The 27,905-nt window shown below is 40.3% G+C and overlaps 1 protein-coding gene across 3 annotated transcripts in view; it reads right to left on the reverse strand.

The window, feature by feature from the left end:
• Window positions 1-27,905, reverse strand: part of GADL1 (glutamate decarboxylase like 1) — a 490,491-nt gene that overhangs the window by 46,045 nt on the left and 416,541 nt on the right. For all 3 annotated transcript variants that reach the window (XM_073810938.1, XM_019946661.3, XM_073810939.1), the window contains one exon: window positions 25,831-25,920. In XM_073810938.1, the coding sequence (XP_073667039.1) occupies window positions 25,831-25,920 (90 nt within the window). The remainder of the gene's footprint in view (window positions 1-25,830; window positions 25,921-27,905) is intronic.

The following is a 27,905-nucleotide window of genomic DNA, read 5'->3' on the forward strand; positions in this document are numbered from 1 at the left end:
GGTTTCTAGAAAAGGTTTGTTAACATTTGAAAGATGTCAATCACCTGTTAAAACAACCCAACTGTTGGGAGACTAGTGCTTGCTTTATTTAAATTAATAGGATAATTATTTCTTAAAGTCTCAAAAAATAAATGCTAAAAAAGGTGGTTGGAAGTCAAGCCAGTATAAGTGGATGACAGCAAAAAGGTAAGTCCCTTGAAGTCAGCTAAGAATGTAGACTCTCATCCTCACCAACTTCAATCAGTGTAGGACACTCTATCATCAGAGCAGATGAAGTCTGTCTTTTTAAAAAATTTTTCGTTTTGAAGCATAGTTTTACAATGTTGTGTTAATTTCTGCTGTACAGGAAAGTGATTCATTTATACATATATATATATATATATTCTTTTATATATTCTTTTCCATTATGGTTTATCACAGGATATTGAATATAGTCCCGTGTTATACAGAAGGACCTTGTCGTTTGTCCATCCTATATATAATAGTTTGCATTTGCTAATGCCAAACTCCCACTCCATCCCTCCCCTGATGAAGTCTTAAATTAAATTTCAAGTATATTCAAATTCATAGAGGAGAGTCATAATAGGCATCTTTGTAAACCAGCTTCTCTTTAAAACAAAACACTGTCACTGCCAAAAAAAATGCAATGTTTTCTCTTATTGATGAGGCAGCAATTCACAGCCTCTGTGATGTCAATCTGCTAAATAGGCTTGTGAAATGTTAACCACACTACAGAGACCCCACCCATGATTGCACGCAAACAGGGGGACCTGACTTCAGATCGTGTGCGTGGGGATGGTTCCAGTTGACATTACATGCTGTGTCCATAACAGCATTTTTTCAGAAGTCTTTCCTCAAAAGCAGCTTTCCTAGGTCCAAATACATCTTTAAAGATGCCAGGGAGAGATTTGCATACAATATGCATTTTGCTTATTTATCTTGGTTAATTGGGGTTCTTGCTTATTGTCTATTTTTAAGTTTTCTTAATTTTAATATTTAGGGAAAACAGAATATAATACTCCCTCAAGTAGTGATTTTTTTCCATTTAAAAAGAAATTAGACAGCAGAAATTAAACACAACATTGAAAATCAACTCTACTTCAATAAAATTTTTTAAAAAAAGAAAGCAAACTACTTCTGTTAAGGAAGGGTGGTTTCTTATTGAAGGTGATTAATGAGAAACCCTTTTCCCCACCCACCACCACGGAGCTCATCCAACAAAACCAAAGACCACAGACGTTAAAAGGATAACTGGTTAGTCCTCCTGCTGAGCAATACTTAAACTCACCCTCTTAACCCCATGTTTACCTGTGGGTCGGGACCTACAGGAGGTCCCGCTGACATGTGGGTAATCATATGAGGAAACCAACGTACCACGAAAAATAAACAATGACAGTCTCATTTGCTTCTTAACTATTAAACCTGGAAGGCATGTGTTTCTAGGTAAGATTTAGCTGATTCATAAACTGCAAGAAAACAGGCAAGTTTCTTTGATGCCTTAACCCACTTATGAGGTTCCCGACTCAGTACTTAGTTTTAGTGGTCTCTGCAAAAATAGGTAACTAGAACCTTGACTAATCAGAGAAGAGGAAGCAATTGCTTAAATGACATCACTAGCTGCTAGAAGCACGCTGAAAGTCACGGAGATGCACACAATTTCCCCAGGGGCGATGAGGGCCATTTGCATTACCAATTTCATTTTCTGTCTTGACTTTCAAGTGATAAACTCAATTACTGACACAGGCTCTTATAAAAAAGTAGCTGATTGATATGTGGTTTCTAAATGATTAAAACCCCTTTCAATAAAAAGAGAAAAGAAGGTGTATTAATTTGCCTTTGAAGTGTGACTCCATCCTTTTCACTTTCTCCACGGGTTACAAGTCCAGTGTAGTGTAAGGGGCAGGAAGTCCACCATTTATTTTTAACAAGATGTATAAAAAGGGTCCTACATGCAAGCCTTTTGGGACACCAACTATAATTTTATCCAACTAATGAAATAAAAGTTATCAAGTAATATTACCTTCTGGATTCCTTCAGGAAAGAAAAAGGGAGTATGTTGTGACTGCATTTTGAGAGTCATGATGCAGTGACGATGATAAACATTATAAAGCCTAAATCCTAAAGGGATAGGGAAAGAGAGAGCTCCACAGGGTTGCTATTGACAAACATTTGAAGCTACAGGAGACTGGGAGCATCAGGAGTATGGAGTCCAGCTTCTACGGCTAAGCTGACAGATGATAAAGTATATTACCTCAATGGGTAAATATTTAAGCTTCATGAAGTGTTAGATATTTGACTGTAAATGAGCCAAGAATACAAAATTAGAAGGAAAAAAACTGCCTGTGAAATTATACTGCAGACACAAACCCTCAACTGCCTGAGAGCCCCAGTTTTTTAAAAGCTGTGGTTGACAGAACAATTTAAGCAGTGAGATGTTTACTATGGTTAACAGAGATAAACCAGCACATGTAAAAGGTGTAATTACCCAGCATGTTTTCCTAACAATGGATCTTAACTCTGGGCCATGGGAGCACTGGTTTCTTTTCCTTTCTGAAAAATCATCTCAGGTGCTTGGGAAAAATTTTTTAAGTTTTCTTTAGAAACTAATAAGATGGTTAAATATTGAAAAACTGAGACTTTCATTGAGAGAGCATTATAGCATCTCTGAAGAGGATTTCCTGGATGAAGAATACTATTTAAGCTAGCAAGAAATCCAGAGAATTCGCATTTCTATCAAGGACTTACCTTTCCCTTAATGTAAATTACATCCCAACTAGATATGTCTTGTATTATAATAGGAGATAATAATTATTTATTGACTTGAAGGTATACATACAGAGATGTTTACATTATGAAACCATAAACCTGACTTATTAAAGACCCTGGGTGGTTTTTTCTTGTTATTAAATAGCAACAATAAAAGAGGACAGTTCCAATCTAGCTCTTGGAAGAAGAGAACCACTATAAATAAAGTTTTCTACATAATGAAACTTTTAGTAAGTCAAAAATTTCTCTAAGCCAACACTGGAGTAAATACAAAGATAATTAGTCACACATTAAAGAATATATTAAGTTAAAGTCTTGGTGAAGATTCTACCTCTCCATTGGGCATTTCTTGAGCCTGTCCTAGGGTGGGGTTATCTCCTCTGCAATACTGGTAAGACAGGAAATTGTCAGGGGGCTTTTGTTAGGGTGTGACTTTGGAGAGAATATAAACTTTCTGAATGACGGTAAAGTTATAGTTATTTATATGTTTATCTGTATATTTATATGCATTAATGTTTATATTGCATATATACACACATACATGTATATATGGTACGTATTTATATACACTAATGTAATGTTATTTATTTGTCTGTTCACCTGTATATTTATACACATATAATATATGCACATATGTACATGTATGTATATACACATGTATATACACATGTAAATATATATGTGTATATAGTATATTTATATGTTTGTCTGCATCCTCTATTAGACCTTAAGCTCATCGAGGACACAGAACCCTCCGAGAACAGAGCCTGACATATTGGAAACACTCAATAAATATTTATTAAATGAGTGAGTGAATAAGATAAAGGCTAAATGTCCAGAAACATATGTTATGATAGAAAATGATTTAAACATGTGCCAAAGCACTCCCTTTACCTACTAAAAGAAAGTGCGAGGCACTCGTCTGTATACCCAACATTCACACAGGTAACCCCAAGTGAGCCTTAAGGGGCTAGTTCCTCTGGGAGAGCCATGCTGCCTCACAGGTAGACCTCCAGCAGCCCTCTCCTATGTGATATGAAGAGCCCCCCATCCAGACCGTCCATAAAGGCACCGTGCCCAGGCCTGGCAGCAGAGACCTAGCATGGGTCAGGAGACACTCACAGCCAGAGGGAGCTTCCCAAGATGCCTCAGCAGCGTGGAGCCAGCAGCAGCAGAGACAAAATGACTCACCACTCTTTGGGCACACATGATCTAGCTACATCAAGAGCATTTCTTTTCCCTTCATCCTTTGATGTAATCATCTTCTCATGTGCCATGAAAACCACATGGGGCATGGTTACAATAAGAACTGTATTTAAGTCTTGGCTCCACCTCAACTCTACCTAATTAACTACCTAATGAACTGATCTGGGCCTCAGTTTCTTCATATGTAAGATGGGAATGATCATAAGAATGAAACTGACTTTACAGGATTCTTAGGCAAGTCAAGTGAGATTGTGGATGTGGAAACACTTGTCAAGCCACAGAACACTCTGCAATATACAAAGTTATAAAGAAAGGGGTCTGTGTGGTAGAATGCTAATTTCTATCCCTCTGCCATGCTTTGCAATGTGACTTTTAAGTTCCCCCCATCAGCAGTCGTGGCGTCTATTCATCCACCAAACCTCTTCTCCAATCTGTCTGGCTTCGCAGTTTGCTCTGATCTATAAAAAACAGCAGAGGGCTTCCCTGGTGGTGCAGTGGTTGAGAGTCCGCATGCCGATGCAGGGGACGCGGGTTCGTGCCCCGGTCCGGGAAGATCCCACATGCCGCGGAGCGGCTAGGCCCGTGAGCCATGTCCGCTGAGCCTGCGCGTCCGGAGCCTGTGCTCCGCAACGGGAGAGGCCACAACAGTGAGAGGCCCGCGTACCACAAAAAACAAAACAAAACAAAAAAACAGCAGAGGTGATGGTGTGAGAGTACTGAGCCCAAGAAGTCCTGCAAACTTTCATTTTCTCTCTTGGAACGCTACCACTGCCAGGACAACGCACCCAGAATAGCCTGGTGAGGATTAGAGTCATTTGGAGGACGGCTCGGTTGTCCCAGCCGAGGTCATCCTAGTGCAGCATCCAGCAGCAAACAGAGCCACGATGAGCAGAGATGCCTGCCTGCCCCATAGCTGACTGTAGGCGTAAAGGGAGCCCAGCCAAGACCAGCAGAACCGCCAGACCATCCGTAAATTCATCAGGACTGGTGACAGCTTATTGTTTGAGACCACTGGGTTTGGGGGTGGTGCGCTACGTGGCAATGGCTCACTGACCTGGCATCATAGCTGCCTACCAGAGCCCTTGGGGACACCTCCAGAGAAGAGGGCTCACGTGGTCGGAAAATGTGTAAGTCAACGACAACTGCATGGTACAGCTTTTCCCTTCAGCTTCCTTCAGCATTTCCAGGGTGGTTTTAACCACAATTTCTGGCTGACCTCAGGACTAAGGCTGAGAGCTTCTGATCTCAGCAGAAAGCCTGCCCTGAGTTCACAGGATACCATGTGAACAGCTGTGCTTCTGCTTCCAAGATGCGATCTAAAAAGAAAATAAGAAATGGCCTCCTGGATCTCATCCCTCTTTAAGTATGCTGTCCCGGCAAAGAGCCAAAGATGCAGGCAGGTCTCTTTTTAAATATAGCTTCTGAAATCAACCTACCCAGACTGACATTTAAAAATTGGCTGATACAGGAAAGCAGGAAGGGATTAGTCAGCAGAAGTGGAAAAGGGAATAGATCAGAGGCTAGATCATCAGAAGCCTATAAAAACCATAACTGTTCAGGATGATTTGTGTGGCAAGTGGAAAGGTAATTAAGAAAGAAATGAAAGGGTAAAAGCCATCAAAGTCTTCTTTATGACCAACTATGTCTTTGCTCACAGAGCTTTGGCCACCATAGCCAAGGCTAATGTGATGCCCTTCGTGAATATTCTGAGGATAATCACAGGCCCATGGATTAATGTTTCCCTATATTTTTGCCTTGTTCATGGGAGTTTTGTTTATTTCCTAGGGCTTAACTCTCCCACAGAGTGTGCATAAGCATGGGATGAGGGCCCAGGACTCCAATCATCCAAATATGTCTCATGATTAATAGATCAGGTTCACTAAGTTATGAGGACTTGAAGGAATTCTACAACTCCTACAAATATATCCCCACCCTTGCTTAAAGGGTTCTCTTTCTATACTGTAACTTCGTGATACCCAGCCTTCTCTCTTTCTCCTTTATTATCAAAATACACCAGCAGCAAAGCTGTTTAAACAACCAACAAATCAGCAAAAACTAAGAAAAGCATATGAGCTTAAGATCAGAAGGCCAAGTACCCATAAACAATGACTGCAGATACCATTCACGGAGTACTTTGCAATGTACTAAGCACCATGGTGTTCATACATTACCTCAAATTTGTCTCTCAACAATTCCATGAGTCAGGTATTGTTAAGCCCATTTACAGATGAGAACTGGCAAGATGCAGTGGCTTGTCCCAAAAGTCTCATAGCTACTTACTGGCAGAGCTGAGAGCAAAACTAAGTCTGGATGAGACCAAAGTACTTCTCTCCCAACAACCACTTGAATCTCAAGCTTTGATGCCAGCCAAAATTCTTTGCATTTGAAAATAATGCTTATTCAACATGTTACAAACTGCCAAGCATTTTGTCAGCTGCCTGAACCAAATGTTTCACCTTCCTGAGTGCATCCCCTTCCTTAGCAGAGCTTGGTCCAGCTCCCTGCAGAGCCCCTCCTGGCTGACAATTTTTCTTGGGGCCACTTTTTGCAGCCTCTCCCAGCTCTGCCTTTTGCCCGAGCTCCATTCTCTACACTTTGCTTTTCATCCTTTTTGCTCCCTTCCCTTTACCAAGAGCCACGGTGCCTGGGCTTAAGAACTTTAGTGTTAGACTAGCTCTGTCATTAACTAACTAATTGATTAACATGAGATGTTTGACAAGTAACTTACCTTCTCTGAGGGTAATAACAGAACCTACTTCATAGAAAAGACTAAATGAGTAGAACAGAAAACTAGCCTCAACAAATTTAAGAGGTTATTTCAAGCATCTTTTCTGACCACAATGGCATGAAACTAGAAATTAGCCATGGAAATAAAAATGAGACAAAAATGATGACATGGAGACTAAAAAACATGCCACTAAAACACCAATGGGTCACTGATGAAATTAAAGAGGAAATTTAACGATAATTTGAGACAAATGACAATGAAAACACAACCATACAAAATCTAGGGGATGCAGCAAAAGCAGTCCTAAGAGGGAAATTCACAGCAATACAGGTCTTCCTCAAAAAACAAGAAAAATCTCAAATAAACAACCTAACCTACCACCTAAAAGAACTGGAAAAAGAGGAACAAACAAAACCTAAAGTCAGCAGAAGGAAGGATATAAAGATCAGAGAGAAAATAAATAAGATAGAGATTTTAAAAAATTAGAAAAAATAAGTAAAACCAAGAGCTGGTTTTTTGAAAGGATAAACAAAATTGACAAACCTCTGCTCAGGCTCACCATGAAGAAAAGAGAGAGGACCCAAATGAACAAAATAAGAAAAGGCTAAATGAAATTATATATGTACTGGGCTTAGCACAGTGTAAGGTAATATAGTAAAAGCTCAAAAATTGTTATGGAAAAATAAATATACGCCTTCCAGGAACATATAGATTTGGTGGAAGGAGAAAGCCAAAACTATTCCTAGATTCTTGTTACTGAGAAAAAGGTCTCCATGGTGACCCCATTCAAGAGGAATCATTGGAAGTGCATAAAGCAAGTCTTCTTTATATCTGTTTGCTGCTTTACAATTTATAAAGTACTTCCATAAACAGAATCTTATGTCACCCTTGACATGAGGCAGCACTTTCCAAGACGTGGTACCAATGCCACACTCTCGATGACGTCTTCCCTGAACTTCCTGTAGAAAACATTAGGGATTGATTCAGCATCATCCAACCTCCTTCTAAAAAAGTCTCTTTTGCAGCTAGGGTGTCTGATGTGATTGAAGGTTAGCCAACTATTGGAACGTGTATAAGCCATCATTTCAGAATCGACTGGGAGAAGGGGCATAATGGCAGGGATCCGTTTTTGCCAGGAAGGTCATGGTGGGGTAGCTGGTTCTGGTGCTGGCATCTCTTATGGCAGATTCACAATTCAACAGGCCACTTCAGACTCGGGAAGGAGCAGCAGTCCCCTGCATGGCCCAGTTCTGGGGTAGGACTTTGAAACATGTCTTTTCAGCCCTTCAGTGATTATGTAAGACTTTAATTTTCTATAAATCCCTTTCTTCTTAAATTAACCAGAGTATGTTTTATTTTCTGAACTTGATCTCTAAGCAGTCACTTAGAAGAGGAATTCTTCTTGACCTCCTTTCTGTACCCACAGTCCTTTGTTCCTGCCCATAATTCTTGTGACATTTGACTTTTCATTATAGTAACTTTTATACATGACTGTCTCTTTTTCCAATTGAAGGCAGCTTGATAGAAGACATCATTTTCATCTTTGATTTTCCCCACAGCACTCAGCACAATGCATGTGCTGAATGGAACTGGGACTTCCCCACAGCAGCACCGTGGCTGGCAAAAGACTGATTTTGAAATATCACTAGGTTTTATTATTCCATGTTTGATCTCTTGTTAAATTACGCCTAAATGTAAGTTTTCACAGTGGCCATCTTTATTTGTGGTAGACTAGGTAGCTCTTCAGAAATATTTCTTCCCACTGACTCACTTCCAAGGGAGTACTATATTGATTTTGATCACATGGCTTGATTTGGCCTCACACTGGGGTAGAGCATATCTCCACCATCTTTTCATGTTGGGTTCAGTTACATGATTTGCTTTGGTCAATCATCTGTTAGCAGACATGCTATGACAGAGACTCTTGAAATGCTCTTACGCAGTAGGTTTGTGCTCTTGGGTCTCTTGTCATTGTCGTAACAACATGCCCCAGAGGGTCCACTGGCTCAAGGAGGAGGATAAGGGATCCATGGATCACAGCGCCCCCTCCAAGAGTCCAGCCTAAATTAGCACCCCCACCTCTCCTTCCCCTCTCATCTGCAGATGCATGAGTAATACATGCTTACTGTTTTCTATCACTGAGGTTTATGACACAGTGTTGTTGTAGCAATAAGTCATGTTTCTGGAGAGGCAAAGAGGGAAATTCCCCTTTTCAAAGAAGACTGGATGTATTAGAAAGAGAAGGTGCCTCTTGTATGAAGTTTAATACTTTCCTCCACAACCCCCTTCCTCCTGGAGACTAATCTCCTTCATTTCCACCCAACACACATTGTGGGGTTGGAGTTACTTTCTGCCCTTCCCACCCCACCCTCCTTGTGCTTTTCAGTAGATGTTGGCTTCTCTTCATTGAGTCCTCTTCTCTCCTCTCAGTATCATTTTTGAGGACTTGTATCACTCTCTGTGGAAAATTCCCAAACTCTAGCCCCAGTCCCTAAGTTGTCCTCAAGTCATAGCCATTGAGTTCCAGCTGCCAAGAGCCTGTCTCCAGCTGGCACTCCTCACGGGATCTCTGACACGGAACTCCCAGACCACAGCCAGCAACTTCTTCTAATTCACTCTTCTGTCTCCTCTTCCTTTGACCATCTCCCAGGTCATCCATACACAAAAATTGCAGGAATAAATAGTTCTCTTCCTGTCACCAAATACCTGCCAGATACCTTGTAGGTGAACTGATGTGGCTTTCAAAAGCACTCAGAGGGAGTTATTTAGGTTCATGGAGCTTTTAAGTTAAAGGAGCACTCTCTGGAATAATTCTGTAAAGCAGAGAGACTTTGGCAATGAGGCTTTGCCCTGAATGTGTTCTCTAATTTCAGGATTTTTACTGTATACATTATCCTTGAATTAGGGGCAGGGTGGTGAGGGACAGAAGATGGAGCCTCACGTATAAAAAGACTGTGGGAACCAGTAAGGGTTTTGGTGGGACACAAAGGGCATAGGGAAACTGTGGCCACGCCCACTTCAATTATCAAAATTAAAGGCTGATATCCTGTACTGTCCTATTCAAAAATCAATGGCTAATAAAAATGTAAGCAATATTAATTCAGGCTGGCAAAACAGGGATTAAAATTTACCATGCCGAACACAGACCATAAAAATTTTGCAACTAGATTTTTTTTGCCATTCAAAAAGGATATCACACTCACAGCTTATAGACAGGCATTTAACGAAAGACTTCTGAAGAGACCCTTGGCATAAATCTCATGTTGGATGCTTTTTTTTAAAACTCATTTTGTATAATTCCAGCTTTTCTTCCAGTCTGGCTGGCTTTCCACCACACTGTCTGTTACTGAGATCTGTCGGGCAGGGACAGTAATGAGAATTCTGGGCACAGCCTCTAGGGAGGAGACAACGAGAGCCTGTCAGAGCCCCTTACCACGTTGCTGAGTTAAAACCGATTCAGAGAATATTTGTTTGGTGGATTCCAGGAACGAATGACAACTGTTTACTAAGTGTGTGTGTGTGGGCTTATTGACAAAACAAGTGGCTACGTCTTCTCCCAGGCACCCAGTGTCTGTAGCAAACACATTTTCACATCCCATTAACTGCAGGACTTGAAGTTTTATATGTTTATTTTTATTGCATGGTATATTTTAGCTCCTGTGCTGGCCAAGTGTTTTAGTGCAGATGGAAATTGGGCAAGCTTCCTTCCCTGACTCTGTAGTTGATCCTTGTTCTTTACCCCCCAAAAAGTCTTTGAGTCTAGATTAAACTTTGTCCCATTGAAAATATCAATATTTAGCAGACTGCAGTGATCAAAAAGGGGACTGGGATGAGATTTTCAGAGGTGTGTAGGAGGAGAGAGGAACAGACAGAGAGAAAATGACTTTACTGTACCAGCATTAAGTCAAAAAATCATACTGGAACTCTTATTCTACACCATACCCACAATCGAGCATGCAGAGATGCACCAACTGGGGCCAGACGTAAGGTTAATATTTTTAACACAGTGTTGAAATAGTACAGCACATCAGTATGCTGTCTTTGGCCTTATATATAATAAGAAATGTTTACACGTGTGTACACATACACATACGTATATACGTATGTGATATTTCAGGAAGATGGGATGATGAGTGCAGTGAGATTCTAAGAAAAGGGGGCAACTGGGACTAAGGTACAGAATGGAGAGATGAGACTTTGAGCTTGGAGCTCTGGGATCTGAAAGAAACTCGTGCAGCCAGGACAGGTGGGAGGTGTAGCTGCAGGAGGAGGCAAAGCCACACCCCCAAATGCCTCGACGGCCCTGCTCAGGAACCCACATTTTCTAGAGAAGGTGGCGGGAAGGTCTTTAAGCAGTGGAGCACAGTGATTCATGGCCATTTATGCATGGCCCTCTGACAGTGTGAGGACAGGGGCTTGGAGCAGAGGCAGTGCCGGAAGCAGGTGAGTCAGGTGGAGACATCTGTGGCAATATTCTACGTAGGAAAAGTGAGAACATAGGTTTAAAATAGCTTCCAGTTCACCCAGTACCTCAATATAATGTCCCTTTGGAAGGCTATAGTCAAAGTTTCCATGTGATTTTTCAGAACTGCCATTACTTGAAAAAATACACAAAACATATCTGAGTTCTCCAGTACAACAAACTGACCTCCAAAATCAGAGATTAGAAATTTAACAAAAATATTTTTATTAGCTTGTAAACTGTTTTTGATTCAACATACTTTCCACCCTTTGACTTCCATTAAAAATATGTGTGTGGCCGGTCAGGATGGCTGTTATCAAAAAATCTAGAAACAATAAATGCTGGAGAGGGTGTGGTGAAAAGGGAACCCTCCTGCACTATTGGTGGGAATGTAAATTGATACAACCACTATGGAAAACAGTAAGGAGGTTCCTTAAAAAACTAAAAATAGAACTACCATATGACCCAGCAATCCCACTACTGGGCATATACCCTGAGAAAACCATAATTCAAAAAGAGTCATGTACCAAAATTCATTGCAGCTCTATTTAAAATAGCCAGGGCATGGAAGTAACCTAAGTGTCCATCAACAGATGAATGGATAAAGAAGATATGGCACATATATACAATGGAATATTACTCAGCCATAAAAAGAAATGAAATTGAGTTATTTGAAGTGAGGTGGATGGACTCAGAGTCTGTCATACAGAGTGAAGTAAGTCAGAAAGAGAAAAACAAATACCATATGCTAACACATACATATGGAATCTAAGAAAAAAAAAAGTCATGAAGAACCTAGGTGTAAGATGGGAATAAAGACACAGACCTACTAGAGAATGGACTTGAAGATATGGGAGGGGGAAGGGTAAGCTGTGACAAAGTGTGAGAGTGGCATGGACATATATACACTACCAAACGTAAAATAGATAGCTAGTGGGAAGCAGCCACATAGCACAGGGAGATCAGCTCGTGCTTTGTGACCACCTAGAGGGGTGGGATAGGGAGGGTGGGAGGGAGGGAGACACAAGAGGGAAGAGATGTGGGAACATATGTATATGTACAACTGATTCACTTTGTTATGAAGCAGAAACTAACACACCATTGTAAAGCAATTATACTCCAATAAAGATGTTAAAAAAAAAATTGCAAGAGGACTACAGAGCTTCCATATGCCCTTCTCCCAGTTTGCCTAATACTAACATTTTACACTACTGTAGTATAATGATCAAAACCAGGACATTAACATTGGGAACAATATTATCAATCAAATGACAGGTTTGATTGAATTTCATCAAGTTTTCTCTGCTAATGTTGCAAAAATTGAATCCACCACCCGGTATTGTATTTAGTTCCCTTGCCTTTTATGACCTAGAAAAGTTATGAACTTTGGAGTATTGGGCAAGTTATTTTACAAAAGGGTATTCATTTTGGGTCTGCCTGCAGTTCCTTCATTATTAGAACATAGTTACACATGTTTTGGTGAGAATACTACCCAAGTGTTTGCCCTTCTTAGTGCATCACTTTGATGCCAATGTCTCACTGTTGGTGATTATTTGGTTAAAGGGGTGTGTGCAATGTTTTATCTTTGTAATTAAATACTTGAGAGAGATACTTTGAGACAATTCTAATATCCCATTTTTTCCTTATACTTTCACCTTCAACTCTTACCATCCATCAATGGATTTTGTATATAATTACCACTATTATGGTGATTTCCTATTTCCCTCATTCCCTTTACATTTATTAATTAGAATTCTTCACCATTAAATTGAACCAGAATCCAAAAAAAAAATTAATTTTATGATAATAGCATAGAAAAATTTAATACAAGTATTTTACAAAGATGTAAATTGATATTTCATATATATATTTATATATTTATATTTGACATATTCACATTTATCTTTAATAATGTAATTACTGAAGCTATTTTATATTTAAACTTCATACCAAAAAATAAAATAAATTGCTTTAAGAAATTTCAAAATTTAGTTCTCTTAAATAATAACTGAGGATATGAAAGGGGAAAAAATCTCAGTGGAATTAAGAGTGTAAGATTTTAGATCCAAGACATTTTCTCTGTTCAGACTATAAGAAGTAGAAAAGAAGTACACAGTAGAAACTAGTTTCTAAGACATGATCTGATAGATTCTGGTGTTCAGAGTATAAAAGAAATCATAACTCAGTTTTGCAACATTTATGTTAGATTACACTTACAATGTAATGTATGCCTATAAGAACAACAAAGCTGCAGGACCATTGCATTATAAACTAAAAACCAAACTGAACCTTCATTTGTAAAAACTGAGGAGTAATTCAGTTTTAATTTTTTAAACCTTTCCTGTCATCCTTCATAAAACCTCAGTCTCTGTAAGTTTTCTAAGCTTTGATCACATTTTATTAGAGAAACTACTCAACAAAAGAGATGTACCCCAAGCACCTAGAAAAGAGTCTGGTGCATGGTAGGTGCTAGATACGTATTTTTTGAATGAATAGGCAGATTCAAATGAGAATTCTGAGTCCCTGATTGTCTTTTTACCCTGAAGCATTATTAACCCATATGAAAGACATGATTAAGACCCAATTCATTACCAACAAGATTCTAACCCAGGCGTCCCCAAACCCTGGGCCACGGACTGGTAATGGTCTGCAGCCTGTTAGGAACCAGGCCACACAGCAGGAGGTGAGCAGCCTGCAAGCAAGTGAAGCTTCATCTGCCACTCCCCATCGCTCCCCATTGCTCACATTACCTCCTGAACCATACTCCACACCCCCGCCCTCCGGTCCATGGAAAAATTGTCTTCCACAAAACCGGCTCCTGGTGCCAAAAAGGTTGGGGACCGCTGTTCTAGCCCATTGTAGTACCACCTGGAAAAGCAGCTCCCCCCAGGTTGTAGACTGAAAGACAGTCTCAATTCTGAGTCAGACAGGTGGCATTACAATCAACTAAAGCAAGCTCTGCGGCTGTATTTCTAACATTTGAATTATCCCTGCCCCCTAAAACAGTGGAGTGCTATTCTTTCTAGGACCTCCTAGATAGGGGGATATTTTCATAAGAAGCGGAGCATGATTCAAAGATAGGTAGTATGAAAAGTCTGAACTAAAATCGAGAGAGCTATCTGAAGTCAGACTTTAAAAATTTTGACCTTCAAAAATTTTTTTTTTGCATTCTGAACTAATGATGATTTGGTGAACAAAACACAACTAACTAGACAGCAAACTACAACACCAACCCTGCTAGATTCACATAGAGACAGAGGAGGTGGCCTCCTCCAATTTATCTCCTCACGATATCTTCATTATTAAGCTGCCCTCATCCTGAGAATCCCTTACACAGATCATTCATAAGATGTGATGGTTCCCAGTCCTTCCTGCATATCAGAAACCGGATAAAAAAGATGATCCCAGCGCTTCACTCCAGACCAACCCAATCACACTCTGAGAATGAGCACTCTTAGTTTTTAAAACTTCTATGGGTGAGTTGATGGGCAAGAACGGTAAGAACAACTAATGTCTCTAGGAAACCACTATAAGCACGAGAGTCAGTCACCCAAAGGGTAATCCATCAGGCCATGTCTTTACTCACTGATTCGTTCATTTAGCAAACATTTATTGTGCATCTACCGTGTGAGACCAGCGTGAGAAAATGCAAAGAAATAGTAACACTAGCAACTTTCCCCTTATTAAACACTCACACCACATGAGTATACAACCAGGCTGACCTCGTAAGTGGGCAACCAGTGTAGCTGCATAGGGCCCTGGGTGTGGAAGAGCCCCGTGCTGTCACCATCTTGAAATTCTTGATAATTTTGGAACAAAGGGCTCTGCATTTTCATTTTGCTCCAGTATAGAGCTTCAAGGGCTCTATGCTAGCCTGGCTTGGGATATTGAAGCTCAAATATGGCCAACCCCAGTGGGACATGCTGCCCACTTTCTTCATCTCCCCTCCATCAACAGTGTCATCAGTACAAATAAGTGAATCTTTGTTGATAACGGGGGTTATCAATGCATCTTCCTTGGCTAAAATCCATCAGCTATTTCCTGCAATGGGTGACTTCTCACCGCCTACTCCCCTCCTCCCTGGCTTGCCACCATCTTTTCCATTCCCCACCCCAAATGCTGCTATCTTACAATAACAGCCAAGACAGGGTAGCGAAGATGTCACAGGAGTATATGGAAAGGGTACTCATACTCAAGTGTCAGGAAATGCCTTCTGGGCAAGTTGAGGTGTTGCCAGCCTAATTGAAGGTCGACTCAGACCCCCAGATTCCCTATACTATATTAGGTTGAAAGCTATAAGAGGTTTTGAGAAGACTAGGTCATAATCATAATACTTCAGAGGAGGAAACAAGTACGTATCTCTGGGGCCTCCAGGAGAAAACTGTACATGAAGAGGGTTAGCAGGAGACAGGGCGTGGAGGCTGAGTTAAATCATATCTCCGCAGTCCCTGAATGTTTGCGGACTCTTTCCTTTGGGACAAAGGGAAACATAAGGAGTGACATGATCAGGATTGTATTTTAGAAAGTTTACTGTTGTAATAGTATTTAAGGTAATTTGAAGGGGGATAAGCAAAAAGGCATGAAGAAGACATTTAAGGCTCATACAGTCCTTCAAAAATGAGGAAACAGGATTAATAATAATGCAAGATAATATTTAATGAACTTACTCTGTGCCAGACACTGCACCTGGATTATGCCATTCAACCCTATCAAAACCCTTTAAGATAGGTGCTTTTTATTATCCCCACGCTATTGAGGAAAAAGAGGAGGTAAAGGGACTTTAAGTAACTTGTCCATGGTTACACAGCCAGTGGCAGCAAAGGTATTATTTATTTAACTCCAGATTCAATGATTTTAAACTCTGATAAAAATCCTAACAAGATGTCTTTAGCTAAAAAAAAGTTCTACAATCCGTACAAAAAATTATAAATGTAATGTTAAAGAATGCTCTTTTAAAAAAGAACCAGAAGGGTGATATTTTAGCAGCCTTGAGAACTCATTATAAAGCAACACCATTTAAAACCTTTTGTTCCTGACACAAAAACAGAAACACAGATCAATAGAACAGATTGGAAAATCCAGAAATAGACTAAAGTGTTTTAAAAAGTGTAACACGTGATAACACAAGCTTCCCATAATAAAAAGAGTTAGGAAGAATTATTAAATAAATCAAATTGGAATAACTGGATAATAATTTGGGTGAACTGAGCAGGTTAGATACATATTTTACACTGTACACAAAAATAGCCTCCACATGAATTGAGTTAAATACAAAAAAAAAAAAAAATGGAATGACAGAAAAACCAGCAGGAGATGGAACAGAATATTTACCAGATTTGTGAAAGAACAATAACTTCAGCTTTGAAGCAGTGGAATAAATCATGAAGGAAAGGACTGACAGATCTGAATACATAAAAAATTTAAAACTTCTGTACAATGAAAAAACAGCAAGACTAAAATAAAAAGCACATTATACTAAGGGCATTATTTGCATTCCATCTGACAAAAAGGGCTTTAAAACTCAAACTATATATATCCTCATTCAAATTTATAAGGAAACCATCAGACCTCAAAATACAAACATGTAAGATAAGAAAAAACAATGGGTACACAGAGAAGCACCATCAGTAAAGAAAAAAATAGAAAATGGTTCAAACCACCACCAACTAATACAATAAAAGCAAAACAAACTTAAGATAGTATTTTTTCCCCTTTCTAAATAAATTTCCCCCCAAGCAGGCAACACCCAGTGTTGCCGCAGTTAGATGGAAGGCTGTGTACTGGTTGCTTACTGGTGGAATGCAACCTTCTTAAAAATCAGTATCCCAATACACAGCCAGAGTCAGGCTCCAAACCACAATGATTTCTATAATCAGCAATTACATACCGAGCACTTTATCTTCTGGAAATAATAAAAGCAAAAGTGGATTGGGGATGGAGATGGTCATTTGTTACTGCTCACAAAGGGGAAATGTTGGAAACAACCCGAACACCCCAAATTATGGGAATGGTTTTATAAACTATGACACAGACTATTATTCAGGGTGAGACACTTTAAGTTATTATTTTCATAAGTTTAGTCCAAAGGGATGGAGAAAGAGACAGGGATGTATCTTGAGGGGACAACAGTATTAAGAGAAAAATCATAAAATTATTTCCTTTAAGGTTGTCAGAGCCTGGATGTGTTTATCATTGGAGGGGAGCAATATATTAGAGAAAAAAGAAGAAGGAAAATGTGAGAAGGAGTGAGAGAGAGAAGTAAGGAGAAGAGAGGGTGGGAGGGCAGAGAAGGAGAGGGAAGTGAGTGGTAAGATTGCAGGTGGGATGAAGTCCAGACAGCAGACGCAAAGGTAAGCACAGAGGAGTTTGCCGTGGAAACGAGGAGTGAAGACGAAGGAAGAGCAACAAGAAACACGTTTGAAGTGAAGACACACAGGTCAATTTTATCCTTTGAGAATTCCTCACTCAGGTGAGCTGCTCTTGGTTTGGCAGAATCCAGAAGCCCTGAACCCAGTGATGCTGTAATTCTGTAACATTTTATAACCGCATTTATTCAGTCAGCATTTAGTGTCACTTCCCAGCAAGGAAAGGAAAAATGAGCAAAAGTGCCACCAGGGGGCAGGTTTGATACTGGCAAAGGGACTTCAAAGACAGCATGCAAAAAAAAATATATATTTTTTTTCTTTCAGCACAGGATCCATTCTTTGTTTTGCAACAATAAATATTGCATCAAGTCCAGAGAAATTCCTTAATGGATATGAATTTCGCTCAGGTGTGCAAGAAATGTCACAGTACTTTATATCCTTTAAATAAAATTAAACCAACCTCAAGCCGCTATCCTACTAGGTCAGGTTAAAAGTCAATTTCAGTCATTATTATGGCTCCCACAGCCTCATTGGGTCCTGCAGAGGTTCTTGGGGGTCTCATCCAGGGCTAACATTTAGGTCATTGGTTCAATATGTGAAATGCTTATGGTCTGAACCAACATGATCCCTTGATAGTCTGTAACTTGTTAGGAATGGGCAGACATTCCATCACCTGGAACACACACACACAAACACACACGCACGCGCGCACACACACACACACACCTCCTTAGGGCACTCAGAGAAGAGAAGCTGGGATTCATCCTTATCTTTAGAGCTCTTGTCTCCAGCACGCCCCTTTCTGCTCCTCTCTCCTGTGCCTGCCTCTCCGCCTCCATACTCCTCGCCTTCCTCTATGGGTTTCATCTCTGGCCAGCTGAGGCTTTCAGAAAATCTAGGAAGACAGATGTCTTCAAGGCTACAGAAGCCTCAAGAGAAGCATGGAGCCCAGAGGCCAGGTCCAGTGCTCAGTACAGGGAAAGGAGAAAACACAAGAACAGCAAACACCCGTATATCCTAATTGTATTGCCGCACTGACCACAAGACCACAGTTCTTAAAACCCCATTTACAAGTCTGACAGCATGCAACAGCGAGTTTTCTTTTTCTGGTAGATGACACAGAACTTGGACATCTCTCAAAGTTGATGGCGGGCCGGGACTGGCCATCAGATTAGCTGCCCTGGGGGAACAAAGACAAAGACGGGGCACACCCTCATCTCAAGGAGCTTCTGGTGACACATAAAGAGAAACAGGTGATAGGGCATTAATGGATTTAGGTAAGAGTTGCAAACTAAAAGCCTGAAGGCCAGAACCCGTCAACCTTAGTAATTTTTCACTTGCCAACATTTAAAACATTAAAAGCAAAGGACGGTTTACATAAATTTCTATAAATCTAGCATCTCTTTAAAAATAAGAAGACCTGGCAACCCAGACCTGCATTTCCACATGGCAGCCATCATTAGGAGCTGAGTAGAGGCTGCCCCCTTTAGCTGGGGCCACTGCTTTCCAGTTGTCCACAGTCCCCACCACTCCCTATTGTGTTATGCCCCGTCTACTTCCCTCATGTATGCTACTGGCCTAGCTTCTATAGGTTTTGAGTCTGTAACTCCTGACTGAGTGAACTAAATAAAATTATACTCAGGGTACAGTGGTAAGTGTTCCATGAAACTGATTAAGCTTCTGCATTTCTTCAATTCGCACTCTGATAGATCTGGAAATTCAGAATTATTTCAGATGGGCCTGAAGATTTGAGCAGAGACTGAAGAAACTGTTGTACTTAAGTGATTAACTTGGTTCTTATGCAAATGTTACAGACAAGGCCAGCCATACTCCTGGCATCAAGTAGACTTGTTGCTTGTGTGCTAAAGAGTAAACCCAAGGCACAAAGAGATACTTGTGAAATGCAGCTTTAGCTATGTTCTTTGGCCTCATTTCCCATTACTGCTATCTTGAGTGCCCCATGGAGTGTGCGCTGGTGTGAGTGAGCTACAGGAAGCCACACCCATGGACATTCCTCTCAGACCCAGTCCTGTCCTGACCTCAGGTCCAGGACAGTTCAGCCCCAGCCTGCAGAGACACCCAGCTTCATTTTGCTCAATTTTAACTTTCAATAGATCATTCCAAGTTTAGAACTTCTTGCACAGTCAATAAACTTAGGGGAGAAAAATAAAGGAAAGAAAAAATAACTCTTTGTTGAGGACATCTGGACTTGTCTGGCTTCCCTGGGGATTCAAGTAACTATCCATGGAAATTCCTCTCTATGTGTCTGAAAATAATGTTTAAAAGACTAAAAGGCAACATATGAAATAAATTAACAACACCAATTTGGCAAATGTATTCTACATGTTGAAAGGTGTTGTTGAATACAAAGGTCAACTCATGTGAACTTCCCCATAGTACACGCATATCCAACAAGGATGCTGTTGGAATCTTAATGCTTGAAATTTTATTGATCCAATGAAGTAGAGCTATTTAGAAAGCTCTACTTTCTAAAGTAGTAAACAACTGGGGAAGAGAGATGGGCATAAAAGCTATAAGACAGAGTATCCCATGTCCTTCAACAGAAGGGACACCCAGCTTCCCCAGCTGATTTCTGAAGAAGGCCAGACACACAGGACTTACTTAAGTAGCTCCTTGACCCTTAATGACACAGAAGAAACTGATTACAGCTAGTAGAATATCTGACAGATTGTAGAAAATAACACCTCTCCCTGAGAGAATAGTTAAAAGAACAGCATTTTATCTCAGGTCTTAATAATCTGGGGAAAGAGAATATAGTATCTGCAAGAAATAGTACCTTAAGTATTTAGTACATTAAGCATTTTCAAAATCGACATCCCAGCCATCATCAGAAGGAGAGAGTCTCAAGTCACACTCAGAAATATTTTAAGATACTTCTATATTACATTCTCCTTAAATATAATTTTTTTAAAGTAGAGCTTTAAAATGAGGGATATCCACTAGCAAACAGGATTTTTGAAGATGTTATCATTTCTATATTACAGGGTTAAAAAAGAAACTCATCTTTGAAAATTAAAAAAACAAAACAAAACACTGTCACACCTTTAAAGAAACGGGGTTTTTTTCCACAATCCAAAAACGAGTGCTTGCTAAGCAAATGTTACAGATGATGAGGGAAAGAAAATCAGAATCAAAGTCCTCAAAATACATAGAAGACCTCAAAATGTGTATGGACTCATATGCACTCATGTGAACACACATGCACATACACACACACAGCGGAAACAAGTGAAGCACAGCCAGGGGCACTGAGGCCCTCCCTGATCCAAAGCCAGAAAGTGGGCATCCTTGAAAGCACACAACCCTACCCAGTCTACGCTGTCTCATCTTCAAGTGCTGTTCATCAGAAACCCGCCAGGGAGAACACTAGATTCTCTCCAAAGATATTTGGAATACCATATCAAGTTATATCACCAAATAAGCAAAACAACAAACCCATCTAGTAGTTTCTAAAAGATTTATTCTTTGCCTACTGTTGAGGAGAAATGAGCCTATTATAAATGTCTAACATTAGTCACAAATCTGCAGGCCAGTGAATGAAAAAAAAGTTGAAATGGCCATGCTTAAGTACAAAGAGACACCTTGGTAATTACTTTTAAGAATGTAAATTATGTTGGTGGAATGCAGGACTGTTTATGAAATGTCGACAAAAGAGGAAATCTTCTGCATCAGAACATTGAGTAATGATGAAATAAAACAAACTGATGAAATTTTCAATTACATTCTCTGGGTCTTATGCTTTCAGCTTTATCTTTGCCCTCTCTCCCCGACTCCCTCGCCCTTCATACCTGATCACCAAGGGAGAAGAAACAAATATACATAATCTTATTTGGGGCAGCCACCTTAGCGAGTGAAGTCTGCCTCGACCACAGAGCAGGCAGCTTTCAGGAAGCCCTGGGAAGCCTGCTGAAGTTCTCACTGTGGACCCCAGGGGCAACGTCTCTGAACTTGAAATCAGTGCAGATAGTGTAGGTGTTTCAGTAAGGAGATAAGGAAAGAGAAAAAGAGAAATAGGAAGGGAAGACAAATTATATACTATGTCTGGGAGCAAGTCATGAGAGAAATTAGTTTGCAAACTAATTGATTTGACTATGGTATAAACATGGTCTCCAAACAAGACAATCCCTTTGGTATAAGAAGAAAAGATTAGAGCATCTCTGAATAATTAAATATTTTAAATCCATCCTTAAAAAAACTTATTTTGTGCATTTTTAAAATGTACATACTATATTTAAAAATGAATACATGTAGATAATTTAAAACAATAAACATATTGGGGTAAATACTCAATTAAAAAAATTTTTTTTAACTATTAGGAGATTGTGGTCAAAACCTGGGTAACCTTTGCCTGGATAAACACTCAAGGAACTCTAAGGCTTCGTTGGGTCAATTATTCTATACTTTGTTTTATTATTATTATTATTGTTGCTGCTGTTATTATTATTTTCACAAAAGCAATATATATTAATTGTAGAAAATTAAGAAATTGCAGAGGAATACAAAAGAAAGGAAAAATCATCTGTAACTCTATTTCTAAAATAGTTTGGTGCCCCTTATCTAACCACATATACAGTATGTATATGTATATAAATCTCTATGTATATACAATATAGTGACTGTTCTATAACTTATTTTTTCAATTAATAATAAATTATGACTACATTATTTTGGAAGAAAATTTTGATTGTCTATACACTACAAATTTGCATATAAATTATGTACCACATTTTAATCAACTCCGTATAGTTGAATATTTAAGTTTTTAAAATTTTCTTGCTCTTTTAATGCCTGAGGAACAGACATGGAGGCCTTTGGATGCCAAGCAGAATGAACTAGATTTTATACTGTGGACCAGTCATTCTCAAGGAAATGGTATTATACCTCCAGGCAATATCTTCAAAATTTGGGCAGATGTTTTTGGTTTTCATGATGTTTGGGGGTTGCTCCTTGTGTTGAGAAGGTGGGGAACAGGGATGCCAGCTGCCTGGCACTGTGGAGAGCAGTCCTGAGCCAGGAAGAGCTGCCCCATGTCCTGTACAACTTTGAAATGTCCTGCTGGAAATGCAGGAGGCCAGGAGCCTGATTACAATTATCCAAGCCCAGAATTTAACTCTGGTTTACAGGCAAATGCAAACTATTCTGTGCCCATTTTAAATAAACATTAAGTTTTCTACTACCATGTAAATCAAGGGGAAAATGTTTTCTTCAATGCTTTACCAAGAATTGTGCACCTTTTTTGAAAATTATGTCACTAACATCACCCCATTCCTATTATTGGCATCAGCAACATCACCTACTTCTAAGAGTCTGCGTTTGAAGATGGCTCACATTCACAGTGATTCTAAGAGGATGTGTGAGCATCTTATCACTTCCTTGTGTCTTCTAATATTGTCATGCCAAACGTTTATGTAATGAAATACATATCTTTATTATAAAGATTATTTTTCCTTCATATGACATGTAAGGCCTTCTATTGCCTTTTACAAAATTCCGTGTAGGTAGGTCCTATTTTCTATTGGTTTCATCTTAGGAGAATAAAGAGAACATTTAACAGCATTTATTATAAACAGTGGTCATTGGTCGACTGGGTTGAAAGCTGCGAGTGTAAAGCATTTGGAAGCTTCCAGCAGGAAAATGACAAGATAAAACAGGGCTGCAGGTACGACTGTGCGGAGAGGAAGGAAAATAAACAGGAGGCAGAGACCAGAAAAGAAGCGAGTACAACCTGGGCAGGGAACTAATGAAGACCCAGAATGCTGCAATGCCTGAAAAAACCAAAAAGAAGAACTTTCATGGAGGACATTTTAAAAAGAGGAGTTGCTGGAACTCGGTGGTTGAACACTGTGTCAGAGAGGGGCTGTCACAGCATCAGTAGACAGCAGAGTGACTGTGTTCTCAAAAACAGTCTCACGTGTGTGGGCGCACGCATACACACACACACACATACACACACACACACACCCCCAAACTCCAGGCTCTTTATGAAATAATCCTGCTCCCCTCCTGCTGCCAAAGGGAAGACTTATCACACCACTGATTCTGAAATCTGACAGCTCCGCCTGACATGAGTCTGAATTGGAGGGGCGAAGCCTTACTCCGTTTATTTATTTGTTTGTGATTCTCCATCCAAGATAAATCCTAAAACAAATTTCAAGTGTGCTTTAGATACACTCCAGGTTATAAATCATATACTTGCATTCTCATACTACAGTAAGCATGAAACCACATAGATCAACAACAGATATATATGCCTCCCTTCCTTGCCAAATTCATGCACACACACCCATGCCAAGAGAGAGGATAAAAGGAAACTAAGACAGAACCAATGATGATTCATCTGCAGCATACATGTTTAGGAATCAGAAGCAACCAGAACAATTAAAATAATATGATATTAGACTGGGCAAGGGCCCCATGGTTCTAAATGGCAGAAAAGTGTTTCCAAAATGAAGGGATGGAGAATCATGTACGTCAATCATGAGAGAACCGATGCTGGAGAATACTGGGGAGAGAAGAGACTGTCCTGATTCATATTTGATCTCCAGTTAAGATTAAAAGTGTACTATATGCTGATTTATCTGATTTTAGCTTATATACCCATCCTCAATTTCAAATTTTCTGAGACTAGATAATGTAAATGTTTCTTTAAACAATGGAAGAGTCCATAGTATCCCCAAACATAAAGAGACTATTTACTTATCCTGATCCGTGTCCATGCAACAGTATTGAGTCCATAAAACACAAATATCACCTTCTCGGTTGCTTTTCTTAACAATCAGAAAGTGAGAAGGATGGCAGCCATATCCTTCTCAACATCACCAAACAATGCCTGATGCATTGCATCAAAGTGCAAAATGTCCCTGGAAACATCACCATTAAATTCTCACATTGTTTCTTTTTGAGTCACTTACCCTCTGAAATGTATTCTTTAGCACTTTCTCATTTACATTGTGTGACAAAAAGACAAACCAGATCCAAGGACCATGCTAACTGCCTGATATGGCCAATGGAGGGTTTGTCTAGGCAAAGGCACAGGTAACTCTGTCCATCTCTGCTGCCTGACCTCAGGTTTAACAAGAGGTAAGACATTTATATATTGAGTATGTATTGTGCTACCTTGAAGGAGGCTAAATGAGCCATGAATAAACAGAAACTGGCCTAAGGCTAAAGAAGATGCTGCAGGTGAGGATCCAGGTGGCTATGACTTAAAGGCCATGGTCTTCCCACCTCTACCTAACTAGGCACAAATTCCAAGCACCTGTCATGGAAGATGAGGCCTCTGTGCGCTCCCGTGCCTGCTGCTCTTGTCCTACTCCTAGCACTGTCCCCTGCCCCACTGTGGTCTTCGATCACACCCTCCCCTCTTAGCCTCTGGGCCATGATGTTGTGATTCTTCCTGGAACCCACTTCTTCACAGTTGTCACCGACTCACACCTACTTATTGTCCAAGACTCCAATCTAGTGTCACACTTTGGGGTAGATATCCTTTCTCTCTGCCTTTACAGGGTTTCTCTTCATCTAGGCACCTACTAGTTACCTGGTGATGATCTCTTTACTCATTTGTCTCCTAGAATACGAGTTGCCCAGGGCAGGGACCAAGTCTCTTTGATGTTTATATCTCCAGTGCCTGGCACAGTGAGTGCTAAATGTCTGCCCCTTGCATGACTGGCAAGTTTTTCCTTTTCTTCTAGAGGGCAATTAGAAGGGCTATCACCTATCAAAGCTGTTAAAACTATCATTGATTTCCACACTGAGGGTAAGGAGGGGTTTGCAAGTCACATTTAGCTCAATGATCAATTGAAATTCATTGCTGACATTTCTATTCTTTTTTATCACATAAGCCCCTTGGTGGAAAGAAGAGAAAGTCTCACACTCACAAAGGGTACCAGATTTAGACTTTAACACTATCTGCTAGTGAAGTGATGCAAGCAGTCACAGACATGCACCAGCAGAGTTTAAGGAAGAAGCCATTCATCATACAACATTAACCATTACCAGATCATGTGCTCTGAAGTGCACTGTGAATTAGAACTTCTGATAAATTCTACCACTCTCTTGCAAACAGCACAATTATTTTGAATATGTGTGTGTCAAGTATCTTGATTTATTTTAACAAATGCTCACAACTGTTTGGCATGTCATTAACTTTTAATATACTAAGAACAACCTCTCTAGATCCTCAAGAAGTTCTTGCAAGTACCAAATCATTTATAGGATCAATAGACAATGGGCATTGAATCTATTTCATCCAAAGGAAAAAATGCAATATGCTTATCACTCACCAAATGAAGTTTTGCCCAGAATTCAGGTCCTTCCTCCATCTCTCTGAGGCTCGGTGGAATGTACCAAAAGCAAACATTGGCATATTCAGGCTGAAGATGAAGAAAGTTTGAAAGTTTTTAATTAATCTTAGAATGCAATTCAACTCTTAGCTAGTTTCTTTGAGTCATCATGTGTGTCTTACGTTGATAACATCAGAATCTGATAGATTAGACATCTGTTCAGCCTTACTTTTGATAACAGCTTATTGAGAAATTTTCTTCTCAGTTGGGTGCAGCCAGAGAGTGCTCTCCCCTCTGGGTAAGGAATGTGCACAAGATCAAAAATAAACATAATGAAGTTTGAAGCTAACTCATCCCAGCTCTAACTAACCATTAGTTAGCATCTGATACATATATACCTAGAGATACCGTGGTTCATCCCTCTTCAACCCTAATCCTTAAGTTATATCTCACACCACCATATCGTTCCAATAATTTCTTCTCTACTTAAGCTGGCCAAAGTTATCTTCTATTACCCGCTACACTTGACAAATACAAAATCCCCAATTACCTGTGAGTCGGTAACATATGATGTACTTGGGCTCCACTTAACCAGCCCTGCTGTGACCCTGGCCAATACAGCATCAGAAGGAAAAAAAAGGCCATCAGTTTGACTACTGGCTTTCAAGTATCAGTATCAGGAAGGGTGTGAGTCTGCTAGATGGCTTGCTCAAAATGAAGACTCTCAGCACCTGGGCTCAGAACACCCAGACCTGAATAAGTCCATCATAGAAATGGCTGAAGAACTGGGTCATGCTGGGTCATGCCCACCCACTCAGCACCTTCCTCATCTGATTTTTCATGCTGACAGTTTTTGAAATGACTGCCATTTTCCCACCACAAACAGTTTGTAGGTAATACTTGGTGTTATAATAGTTCTCAATAACCAAGTTATGCTCCATTGTCAGTATAAAGTTTCAAAGTATTTCACAGAGAAGAAACAGCTATCACCTCACATCTTAAAATCAAAACTGGTACTATAAAGAGTTTTGATTTTAGTGGATTTTAAATTACAACTGATAGCCCAAAACATTCAAGCTCAACAAGGTAAGCTCTTGATCTGATCATCCCTTCACATTTGAAGTTTGTAACAGGCTTATTGAATTTGACTAAAAGAAAGAAAAGGAGCTACAGAAAGAACAAACAAACAGATGAGGAACCAAGATGGCGGACCAGAAGGATGTGCTCTCACTCCCTCTTGTGAAAACACCAGAATCACAACTAGCTGCTGGACAATCATCGACAGGAAGACACTGGAACTCACCAAAAAAGATACCCCACATCCAAAGACAAAGGAGAAGCCACAGTGAGACGGTAGGAGGGGTGCAATCACAGTACAATCAAATCCCATAACTGCTGGGTGGGTGACTCACAGACTAGAGAACACTTATACCACAGAAGTCCACCAACTGGAGTGAAGGTTCTGAGCCCCACGTCAGGCTTCCCAACCTGGGGGTCCGGCAACAGGAGGAGGAATTCCTAGAGAATTAGACTTTAAAGCTAAGTGGGATTTGATTGCAGGACTTCGACAGGACGGGGGAAAACAGAGACTCCACTCTTGGAGGGCACACACAAAGTAGTGTGCACATTGGGACCCAGGGGAAGGAGCAGTGACTCCATAGGAGACTGAACCAGACCTACCTGCTAGTGTTGGAGGGTCTCCTGCAGAGGCGGGCAGTGGATGTGGTTCACCGTAGGGACAAGGACACTGGCAGCAGAAGTTCTGGGAAGTACTCCTTGGCGTGAGCCCTCCCAGGGTCTGTCATTAGCCCCACCAAAGAGCCCAGGTAGGCTCCCGCGTTGGGTTGCCTCAGGTCAAACAACCAACAGGGAGGGAACTCAGCCCCACCCACCAGCAGTCAAGCAGATTAAAGTTTTACTGAGCTCTGCCCACCTGGAGCAACACCCAGCTCTACCCACCACCAGTCCCTCCCATCAGGAAACTTACACAAGCCTATTAGATAGCCTTATCCACCAGAGGGCAGACAGCAGAAGCAAGAACTACAATCCTGCAGCCTGCAGAACAAAAACCACAT

Source organism: Tursiops truncatus, chromosome 10, assembly GCF_011762595.2.
Source record: "Tursiops truncatus isolate mTurTru1 chromosome 10, mTurTru1.mat.Y, whole genome shotgun sequence".
Classification (NCBI taxonomy): Eukaryota; Metazoa; Chordata; class Mammalia; order Artiodactyla; family Delphinidae; genus Tursiops; species Tursiops truncatus.